At 47.7% G+C, this 10,982-nt stretch overlaps 1 protein-coding gene and 1 long non-coding RNA gene across 8 annotated transcripts in view; both read right to left on the reverse strand.

The window, feature by feature from the left end:
• The window catches only part of TCTN2 (tectonic family member 2), a 44,801-nt gene extending 39,480 nt beyond the window's left edge, over positions 1–5,321 (reverse strand). For 2 of the 7 annotated variants that reach the window (XM_078768124.1, XM_078768123.1), the window contains exons 1-3: positions 5,097–5,307; positions 2,375–2,402; positions 1,735–1,911 (exon numbers count right to left, since the gene is read on the reverse strand). In XM_078768124.1, the coding sequence (XP_078624250.1) occupies positions 1,735–1,911; positions 2,375–2,402; positions 5,097–5,141 (250 nt within the window). In that variant the 5' untranslated portion in view covers positions 5,142–5,307. Of the gene's footprint in view, positions 1–1,734; positions 1,912–1,998; positions 2,403–5,096 lie in introns of all 7 variants that reach the window. The other 5 variants (XM_068135213.2, XM_078768125.1, XM_078768127.1 and 2 more) reach the window with 5 other exon arrangements.
• Positions 5,322–6,035: 714 nt separating this feature from the next.
• On the reverse strand, positions 6,036–7,299 carry LOC144888873 (uncharacterized). The gene is made up of 4 exons (XR_013621435.1): positions 6,376–7,299; positions 6,268–6,321; positions 6,160–6,213; positions 6,036–6,051 (listed from the first exon to the last, which is right to left on the reverse strand). It is a non-coding gene; the product is annotated as an uncharacterized LOC144888873 (long non-coding RNA).
• Positions 7,300–10,982: the final 3,683 nt, after the last annotated feature.

Here is a 10,982-nt window from a genome sequence, read left to right on the forward strand (position 1 = left end):
GACAGATTGTCAGTCCCAAAGAGTCCCAGAAGTCCTTTGCTGAAGTGCCATGGCTGGTGAGAGATGAACCCACACCCAGCCAGCTGGCATGATGACAGTTGAAGTCGCCTCATATGAGGAAGAGAGAGTTGGGATGAGTGGATACAAGTTGGTCCATGTTGTCAGACAGCGAAATGTAAATGGAGTCATCACTGTTCGGAGGACGGTACAGAACACATATGAACAAAAGGTGGGAGCGGAGAGGAAGCCATAGCCATAGTTACTCCTGGGGGTGGGGTGGATAGGGGGCAGTGCAAGGAGAGTGAGGAAGAGAGTTTTTGATAAAGATAGCAACCCCACTACAGGCACTACAAGGACGAGGCTCAGGTCTATCATACCGGAGGAGGGAGTAACCAACAACAACAACAGGGAGAGTAACCAGGAAGAGATATTAAGGAATCAGAGACATCTTGAAGGAGGAAAATTTCTGTTAAGCAGATCAAGTCTGGATTGTCAGAAGCAACCTGAATGGAGAGATCAATCAGGTTTGAGCGAAGGCCCCGGATGTTTGAGGTCCATGCCGTTAATGAGGAGAGAGGGGGAGCATCGGGTGCAGGACAGGGGAGGGGAGGGGTAGGGTCAGATGAAGGATGAGAGGGGGAGGTAGGGAGAGCAGTTGATAGTGTGTCAGAGATTACAGAAGAGTTACAAGAAAGGGAAGGATGAGGAGGACGAAAGGTTTGATGGTGATGGGATGAGGGACAGTGAGGGGTTGTTTGAGGAGGGGGAGGGCAGAGGAAAGTAGCAGGTTGGGGGAGGTGGAGGTATGAGATAGAAGGGAGACGAAGTGGGGAGGAGGCAGCATTGAGGAGGAGGGGAAGGGGGGAGAATTGGAGAGGGATGGTAGGGGGGAGATTTGAAGGGGAGGAGTTGGGGGGGAGTTTTGAATGGGAGGAGTGAGGGGGGAGTTTAGGAGGGGAGGGGCAAGAGGGGAGTTTAGGAGGGGAGGGCAGAGGGGGAGTTTAGGAGGGGAGGGGAAAAGGGGGAGATTTAGAGGGGAGGGGCAAGAGGGGAGTTTAGGAGGGGAGGGCAGAGCAGGAGTTTAGGAGGGGAGGGGAAAAGGGGGAGATTTAGAGGGGAGGGGCAAGGGGGGAGTTTAGAAAGTGGATGATTAATGAAAGACGAACATTTATAACAAATTGGGTTTATTGTGATTTTCAATTCAGAGATCCGTTTAAGAACGATAGAGGAGGGGTGGAATGAAAGTGAGTTTAGAACATGCCGTGAGGAAGAATTGTAAGAGATTGAATTTTTTTTTTTTAAGTGGAATTAGTTGAAGAGGAAATTGAAAAAAGCCTTTTAAATCGGGAAGAATTTTTTTTTAAAGGTCATATGTCACGTGGTGTGGCAGCCATATTAGCTTGAAAGCCGATATTTAAAAAAACCCTTCTCTGGAATCTTTTCACCGATCAATGTGAAACCTGTCATGGCTGGTGAAAATGTGATACTTGAAAACAGCTGAAGGGATTGAAATCAAATTTGTTTATTTTTCGGAGAGTGAACGAGGGCATCTACCCATTGTGGGACAATGCAGAAGCATATTGACGACACAGTCGCATTGCTCTAGTTTTTTTAAGGAAAGGAGGAAAGTTTGGTAAATTAACTGAAGAGAACCGTATAGCGTAGCTAAGCTAGTTATAAGTTACAGACAAGTTAAACAAGTTAATGATATTTTATCATAATGCCAAAACTTACTAATCCCATGAAGAGGGGGAAACGTTTTCAAGAGGTGACTCTCACCAACAGTCGCAGTGAGTCCACATAACGTGCAGAAAACAGTGTGGGCCTCGAGGGGACCATCGGACGCTCGAAGGAAAGAAGAAGCGACAACTCTACCGTTGGTGTGGATCAAGGCGGGATGGAATTCCAGAGCTGGAATGCAGAACGTATCAAGGATTTCTCATTCGGCACACATGGGTGGATAACAAATTCACAAAAACAATCATTATGATGAGTTACCTGGTACCTGCGTTGGCACGATGGGCCAAACGCCCTGTGCAGTACCTGTCCATTGGTGTGGAGTTGTTTAAGCTGGATAACTCGCATATCCGTATTAACGTACACGTGGAAGTTCCACATAAAACGATGAAAGATCAAATCAGAGGAAACATTGCATATTGGCAACTTAAAAAGAAGGAAAACGTTTTGGAACAGAATATATATATTTTTCATGATGAAACAGCTGATTGGATAAGAAACAGTAGATTAACTTCATAAGGAACTGATGACAAAGGACAACGTTGGTTGACAAACACTAATGAGTGTCTGCCCCTTCATATGGCACCGACTAAAGAATGAACATCATCTTTCCCATTGGTCCAGGTCCAGTACAGACCTGAAGTGGGGAGATAGTGAAGGCATATCTGGGGAAGGAGGAAGGGTTGTGGAGTTGAGGGAGTGAGGGAGGAGGGGAGAGAGGGGGGTTTGGGGGGAGGGGGAGACAAATTGGGAGGGGAGAGGGAGGGTGGGCAAAGACAAAAAGAACAATCAAACTATTACTCAACTAGAAGGTTCATAGAACACCTTACCCCACACAGTCTTGAGATAAATATGATAATAGTATATATAATATAACAAGCACATGGACGGAGTCTACGAGACTAATTAGTCCTCTACCTGGAGAGGACTACAGGTTTGCTCTCCGTTTGTCTGTTCGTCCGTCTCACCTGTTGTTTTCTAGACTTTTCTTCCCTTACCCTTTAACATATTCAACTGAAACTTCGTACATGGCTTTACCATGATAAGTTACAGAAAAAGTTTGAGTTTCGGGGCATTTCCTCAAATTTTCATGGAGTTGTACCCTTTGTGAACTTAGAAAATATCAACATATTATACATGGGTCAGTTTTCAGCTGCCCTGACTCCACCCTACTGCTTAACAGCCATTGGCTAGGCAGTTGGCCTGACCCCACCCTACTGCTTTACAGCCATTGGCGAGACAGCTGGTCTGACTCCACCCCAATTAAAATTATGTGCCACCATTCCATGAAGCAGCACAGAATGGTAGGCTCCAGGCCTGGGTGTTAGTCCATTATCCAGTGCAATTAGAATGATCCCAGGTATATAACCACGATGCATTATGTATGCACATAAGCCGTACACATGTTTTGCTTCATGCATGTACATCAGGTAATTTTTTTATCCGGCACCAAATGTAGCATTCATTATACACCCCCCAAGTGAAGGGATGTGTTTACTGATATTGAACTGAAACTTGGTCGGGGACGTGTATTTCAAAGCAATTCTTGCTCTTGTTTGATTGGTCGTGATGATGTAAAATTCCGTAATATTTTGGCCTCGCACAGCTGAACGGAATTTAAATAAAAAATATATTTTAAAGTTCACAAAACCATATTTTGTAAGTTTATCGCAATTGATGCAGCGTCTTTTACACTACCTCATTTAACACGGTATATTCGTTATTTATGCCTGTTGTTTGTTGTTTCTGTTTGGATTGATTTTCAATTCTGTTTGATTGCCAGACAGACAAACAGACTAAAATAATGATCTCACTTCTGTCTGTGCATGTGTGATTGGGACGAATTCAGAGCCAAAGTACTGATAATCTACACCAGGTTTGTTTTCCGATTCATGTTCCAAATATAACTTTTGTTGTTGTTGTTCACCTCCTCTTCCATTTATAAGCGATGAGATCCGATGGCACGAAGCTTCTGCCCTGCCTTGGCCACATTACCCCTCCACTCCCCTCTGTTCTCAATCAACTCTCTCCATTCTCCAACCATCCCTCTCCATAAAGAAAGTCTGGACAACCCTCCAATCTACATTCTCAACAATCGGCTCCAAGAAGTTCTGTCACTCAGGCTTTTGGGTCTCACTATCTGCCATGATCTTTCTTGGGAAAACCACATTTCAAATCTGGCCTCCAAAGCCAGTCGCCGACTGGGCATCCTCCGTCGTGCGAAGTCCTTGCTTGGCACACCTGAGCTCCTCACCACATACAAGACTTTCATCCGCAGCTCAATGGAATACTGTTCTCCCCTATGGGCCGGTGCTCCTGCCTCACACCTAGCTCGGCTTCACGCTGTTGAAACCAAAGCTTTCAGAATCATTGGAATCTCCCGTGATGAAGCTGATTCTGAGGGCCTTTCACTCACTCACCGCAGGTAGGTAGGTGGTCGTTCTGTCTTCTACCGACTCCTCTCCGGCCTTGCTCCCCCAGCTCTGTCTGTGCTCTGTCTCCCAAATATTCCGACAGGTCGCACAAGATCTGCCAGCAACCCTCTTCTGGTGAAACTGCCAAAACCAAGACTCTCTGCTCACCTTCACTCCTTCATTCCTCTTTTCTCCCGCCTCTGGAACAAACTCCCTCACTCTCTTCAATCCCACTCCTCCCTCCAGGTCTTTAAAACAGCTGTTCACCACCATCGTTTATCTTATCTTCCTCCATGCAAAACCTTGATCTTTTCTTTCCCCTGTTAATACAACCCAAATCCACCTTTTTCAAATTCCGTTTTCTTTCCTGAAATGCCCTGTAGTGTTCATATTGTTTACTTCATGCAGCCCGTCCAACCCTCTGTCTTCCACAAATCTCCCGATGTCCTTGTTCTCTGCTGTTGTTGTGCTTCCCTCTCGTCCTCCGTCTTGCATCCCGCTCCCCTTATTATATATTCTATGTGGTAGCTCTTCTATGAGCCTCGACTTAGTATACAAAAAAAAAAATTGAAATACGACATGACGTCACTACGTGATGGTTATTCCTTTGGATAAAACGAATCATCTAGATTCATGAGCCCGTCGGTTTGGGGTGATGTGAGGAGCCAGTGTCCCATCTACGTCATTTCGGCTTATGACATCATTCTCCAGTCCACCATCCATATCATGAAGTCTTCGCCATCTACATAATTCTGACGTAATGAAGTTCGCCCATCTCTCCCAATTACGTCATTCACACCAACGAAGGCGCCGATCAATCGACCACAACATGACTTTGTGCTCCCGAATAGAGCGCACATGTTCATAACGAATGTCCATGTCGATTGTAGATCGAGTATCTAATTCATTAAAACTGGAATGACGCACGAAAAGGAAATGACGTACTTGGTAAAGCAGGAACCGAACCTCGAATTTAAACACACGGGACATTCTTGTCAGTTCTTGTTCCACCAATCATCACCGTTCATTTAGCGAGCGCTCGTTCCTCAACAACAATGGCGCGAACGACGTCAGTCAAACTTCCGGTGAACCGGGCGAGTATGAGAGGGACGAATGGTCCATAAAACGACTCCTCTACACATCACGTGACCGGTACGTCACATCTCAGTTGCCTCGAGACGGCCAATCGCGAGACTTCCGGTTGGGCGGGGAATTTACAGGAAGTAGTCTGTGATTGGCTGTGACCGGCTCGATGACTTTGTATGTTCGTGCTTGGACTATAGTGAGTGGGGTACGGACACGGAGTCCGTTGCACATTCGGGGTACCGGAGATAGCTCGCCTACTCTTCGCGGAGGACACCATGGAATCTTTAACTTCCTCCAACTGGTACCGGTAGATGGGACGCCCGGCTTAACGTCCGCCTGAGGGACGGCACACGTATTGATGAATTCACCTGCCTGTGAAACACCAGGATGGAAGCTTATAGCTGGGTCGGGATTCGTACCTTGGCTGGACAGCTCAGAGTGAGTGTGCGCACCCCGTAGCCATCCTGTCAGCCCGAGTCTGATGTTAATGACAAATAATCACTGAATTATCTACCGCTGTTTGTAATGGGATAATAGTGTTCTTGAAAAAAAACTTCCTGGAGAAACAAACCAAGAGGGCAAAAGTAAATAGTCTTTATTTCGCTGATGATGTATTTGCAAAAAGGATGTTATAACCTTGTCATGTTTTTTTTTTTTTCTTCCCCACAATTTCCTCTTCCTGCCTTCTTATCGCCCACTCCAGACTGGTTTCATGTTCGAGAGATCCGATCCCCAAATGGAGAATTCCAGACAGGGAAATCAAAGAAACAAGAACGACACGTGGAAGAGCGCATACCTCTGCCAGGGCACACACCTCCACCAGGGCACATACCTCCACCAGGGCACATACCTCCGCCCGGGCACATACCTCCACCCTGGCACATACCTCCGCCCGGACACATACCTCCGCCAGGGCACATACCTCCACCAGGGCACATACCTCCACCAGGGCACATACCTCCACCAGGGCACATACCTCCACCAGGGCACATACCTCCACCCTGGCACATACCTCCGCCCGGGCACATACCTCCGCCCGGGCACATACCTCCACCCTGGCACATACCTCCGCCCGGACACATACCTCCACCCTGGCACATACCTCCGCCCGGACACATACCTCCACCAGGGCACATACCTCCACCAGGGCACATACCTCCACCAGGGCACATACCTCCACCAGGGCACATACCTCCGCCCGGACACATACCTTCACCAGGCTGAACAGTTTGTTTTGTGTCCACTGATAATCCGGATCTGGATTCGGACCTGAACCAAAATCTTGTTCTTGTTTTTGTCACCGAATCAATTCATCCACCAAGTTTAGTAATAACTCGTCCATAACATAATGAGAAATCGTGCAGCAACAACAACAACAACAACACAACAACAACAACAGACATTTTAATGCCATTTTCCCTGCGAGAGCGGGGGTTAGCCTTGCGGGCTAATGCAATCTTTCGCAATTCATCATTTGTCTTCCTCTCTCTCAACGATACTCCGCAAGGGGAGATGCAGAAAATAGGGCAAAATGGAGAAGATCGTCATGGGGACCGCAAGGCTAACCCCCGCTCTTGCAGGGAAAATGGCCTTAAAATGTCTGTTGTTGTTGTGTTGTACACATGCAGCATACACCTTTCCCTTCAGCTTCAACGACACTCCCCTCCTCATCAGCACGCCACTCAGTTCCCGAAACTTCTTCCATGCACATCTCACTCCAGCAACCGTTGCCGAGTCTGATCCACCTTTTCCATTCAGCACGTCTCCCAGGTAGCAAAATGTGTTCACACCTTCCAGATTCACACCGTCTCCAAGATCCAACTCAACATTTCCTCCATATGCAGCTCCCTCTGTGCACTCCTCACACTTGAATGTTGCTGCCACACTGGTTAATGACCCTCTCAGACCACTACATTTTTGACGAACCCACTCGGCGCACATTGTACATTGAATGGAATTCACTCCGACACCCTTCCTGCACACAGCACACGGCCACTTCCTAGTTCTTTCCACCTCACGACATGCTTTACCACTTGCCATCACCTTTGTTTTTCCGATATTCACCTTCAGACCTTTCGTCTCCATACATTCCTTCCACTTGTTCATTTTCTCCTTCAGTCCATCCATACTTTCTGCAATCAACACCAGATCATCTGCATACAACAACTCCCACGGTAAACCCTCCTTTACGTTCTGAGCCAGCACCTCCATCACAGCTACAAATAGTAGTGAACTTGGTATCAATGCCTGATGCACTCCAACCTTCACCTCAAACTCACCACTGTTCCCGTCCTTCATCCTTACAGCTGTGCGCACTCTTTCGTACATTGCCATCACTACTCTGATCAACCATTCCTCCACTCCTAACTTCCTCAATGCCCATGTCAATACTTTGCGTGGAACCCGATCGAATGCTTTCTCCAGATCAACAAACCCAAGAAACAACTTCTTCCTCTTCTCCATGTACTTCTCCTGCAACTGCCTCACAATGAAAAGCACGTCTGTCGTTCCTCTTCCTGGCATAAATCCAAACTGCATTTCGTCGATCTTCACTTTCTTCCTTATCCTCCTCTCCAACACCCTTTCCAATACCTTCATTCCATGCTCCAATAACTTTATCGCTCGGTACGAGCCACACTCCAGAGGGTCACCTTTCCCCTTGTATAGAGGGACGAGGGTACTCAGTTCCCAATCCACTGGAATGCGGCCTTCTTTCACCACCAGATTACAGATCTCTGTCATTCTCTTCACACCCCAACTTCCTGCTGCCTTCAACATATCTCCCACAACTCCCGTCGGCCCTCCCGCTTTTCTACCCTTCATTGCTTTTATCGCTTCCTCAACTTCCTTCTCAGTTATCTTCTCTGCCGGTCCTAAAACTGGGTTACTCTCTATGTTGCCATCCCATTCATTCTCTGTATTCAAGAGCATTTCCATATATCTTTTCCATCTTCCTTTAATTCCATCTGGGTCCACAACGATTTGTCCCACTTCATCCTTCAAGCAACTCACCCCCATCACATCACACCTCTCTTTCGCTATCTGCTTTACAATCCTGAATACTGCTTTCTGACCCTCTTCCGAATCCAAGCGTTCTCCGAACATTTTCCTACATGCCTCCTGCGCCTTTGCTACCTCTTTCTTTGCAGCCTTCCTGGCTGCCTTATAACTTTCATGCGCTGCTGTTTCTGCTCCCGTACCCTTCGCCTTCTGCCACTCCTTGAACTTCTTCCTCTTCTCGTCAATCCTCTTTCCAACTTCATCATCCCACCACCATGTTTCTGAGTGCCTCGGTGGTCCTTTTGTCCATCCACATACCTCACCAACGGCTCCCAACAGACTAGCTTTCATTGACATCCAACCACTTTCAAGCTCAACCACATCATCCTCGACCCTACTCAGCCTCTCTTTTAATGCCTCCCTTACTGTCACCTCTTTCAACCTCCACACCTTCATTCTCGGTTGGTACTTCATCCGCCGAGCTCTCCTCGCACCTTTCACCCTTACGTCGCAGACAACCAAGTGGTGCTGTGAAACAGCCTCATCCCCCGGGATCACCTTTGTGTCTCGGAGGTGCCCCCTATCTCGCCTACGCACCATCAGGTAGTCAACGGTTGTCGTCGACCCACCTGACGTGTATGTAACAAGCTTATTATCCTCTTTCTGGAACTGAGTATTACAAATCAACAAATCAGCTCCATTAGCAAACTCCAAAATCCTTTCACCTTCTCCATTTCTCACACCATATCCGTAACCCCCATGAACTCCGTCAAAACCATCCATACTCCTTCCCACATGTCCATTTAGGTCTCCTCCTACCACAACAACGTCCTCATCTTTCACGTTTTCCATCAGCTTCTCTCTCGCACACCAGAACTTGTCCTTCTCTTCATCGCTTCGACCAACCTGCGGAGCATATCCCGAGATGACGTTCACCAAGAGCTTTCCAATCATCATTTTCACCATCATCAACCTATCACTCACTCTAGTCACACTCACCACACTGTCTACAAACTCCTCAGAAAACAGGACACCAACACCATTCACGCCCCCCGGGCACCCTTGCCACACAAACTTGTATTTCTGTCCCTGCCTACCCTTCACCATTCTCACACCACTTCCCTTCCATCTCGTCTCTTGCACACAACATATGTCCACTCTTCTTCTGACCAATACTTCCACCACTTCTCCTGATCTCCCTGTCATTGTCCCTACATTCCATGTCCCAAACCTCAGAAACCGATCTCCACTTCGGGCCACTCCTTGAACTTCTTCCTCTTCTCGTCAATCCTCTTTCCAACTTCATCATCCCACCACCATGTTTCCGAGTGCCTCGGTGGTCCTTTTGTCCATCCACATACCTCACCAACGGCTCCCAACAGACTAGCTTTCATTGACATCCAACCACTTTCAAGCTTGCCCACACGTAGTTGTAATTTCCCTGCCCACATGTAGTTGTAATTGTCATGGTTCTCTTTTTGAGGCAATGTTTTTTTTATGGCCGGATGCCCTTCCTGACGCCAACCCTTTTAGTCGCCTCTTACGACACGCAGGGATACGGCGTACCTATTCTTATCCAGGGTACACACTGGCAATAATAGGCTGAGGGAAGCATATTTGCACACCTAAATTGAAAGCCTCTTCCCTTCCCCTTGGATGTGGCGAACCTCTATCGACTGTGCCTGAGCGTGTATCCTGAACCAAATTTAAGCAGAGCACCAGTGGGTTAACGAATCGAGCAAGGAGGGTGCCCGAGGTTAGGAGGGATAACCCCTCAGGTTAAGGAATACCCCGGCGTAGCTGATAAGTTAGAAATACCCCGTTGTGGGTGATAAGTAATAAGTTAAGCTAGGAAAAGAAGGGAGAACCCCTTTAAGGAATGCCCCGGCGTGGGTAATCCAGATCCCCACCCCTCCCAAGGCCTTTGCCCAGTCCCAGGATTAAAGGCACGCACATCCAGAGCGTTTCAAGGTGGGCATTTGAGGGAAAATGCGTACCCGCAGGAGGGAGCTCTGAAAATATGCTGCAGGCAGCACAAGTATTAGCCCTTTTTCCGGACAAGTGATGAGGTCAGATCTGGAGAATTAAGATGATCAATTTAATGCACAAGGCGCGTGAATCCAGCCGTGAACGCGCGAGCCCGACGTGCAGGCTGGTCGCCATGGCGACGCGGCAACGGCCCACTCGGGGAACCGCGAGGCGGGACGAAGGCGAGACGAGGGAATGCGTATGTTCAATGCCGTGCACGGCATTGGACGCATTCGGGTGGCCGAGGCAGGCGAAAAGAGGATTATAATGAGCCAGGTACAATGATTAAAACGAGTGAGATATGAAAAGAAAATGACGCAGCCAGGCGTTTGTTGAGCTGCACCACATGAGTATGAGAGGGCTTGGAGAATGTGTGCCGAGGATCTGAGTAATCCTTGGCCGGAAGTAGGGTCATTTGCATTATGGCGCAATCAAGTCAGAAGTTGATGGTAGCTCGGATGAACTCCGAAAAGGAAGAGCGCAAGTACCAAGTAGGAGAAGCCTGGCAGGCAGGAGAAGTGCTGAAACTTCAAGAGCAGAGGAAGCAAGCAGATAAAGCACAGGAAAACAGAAATCCAGGTAGAAATAAACAGGACAGGTGAGCCTGAAGAGAAAATAAATAGGCTCACAGCAAGGGGCCAGGTAAAAGCACAGGTCGGAAGGATTGGAGTGGTTCTTGAAATATTGAAAATTGAAGCAAGCGAACCAACGACAGAT

The sequence above is a fragment of the Myxine glutinosa genome, chromosome 14 (assembly GCF_964187855.1).
Source record: "Myxine glutinosa chromosome 14, kmMyxGlut1.1, whole genome shotgun sequence".
NCBI classification, from domain to species: domain Eukaryota; kingdom Metazoa; phylum Chordata; class Myxini; order Myxiniformes; family Myxinidae; genus Myxine; species Myxine glutinosa.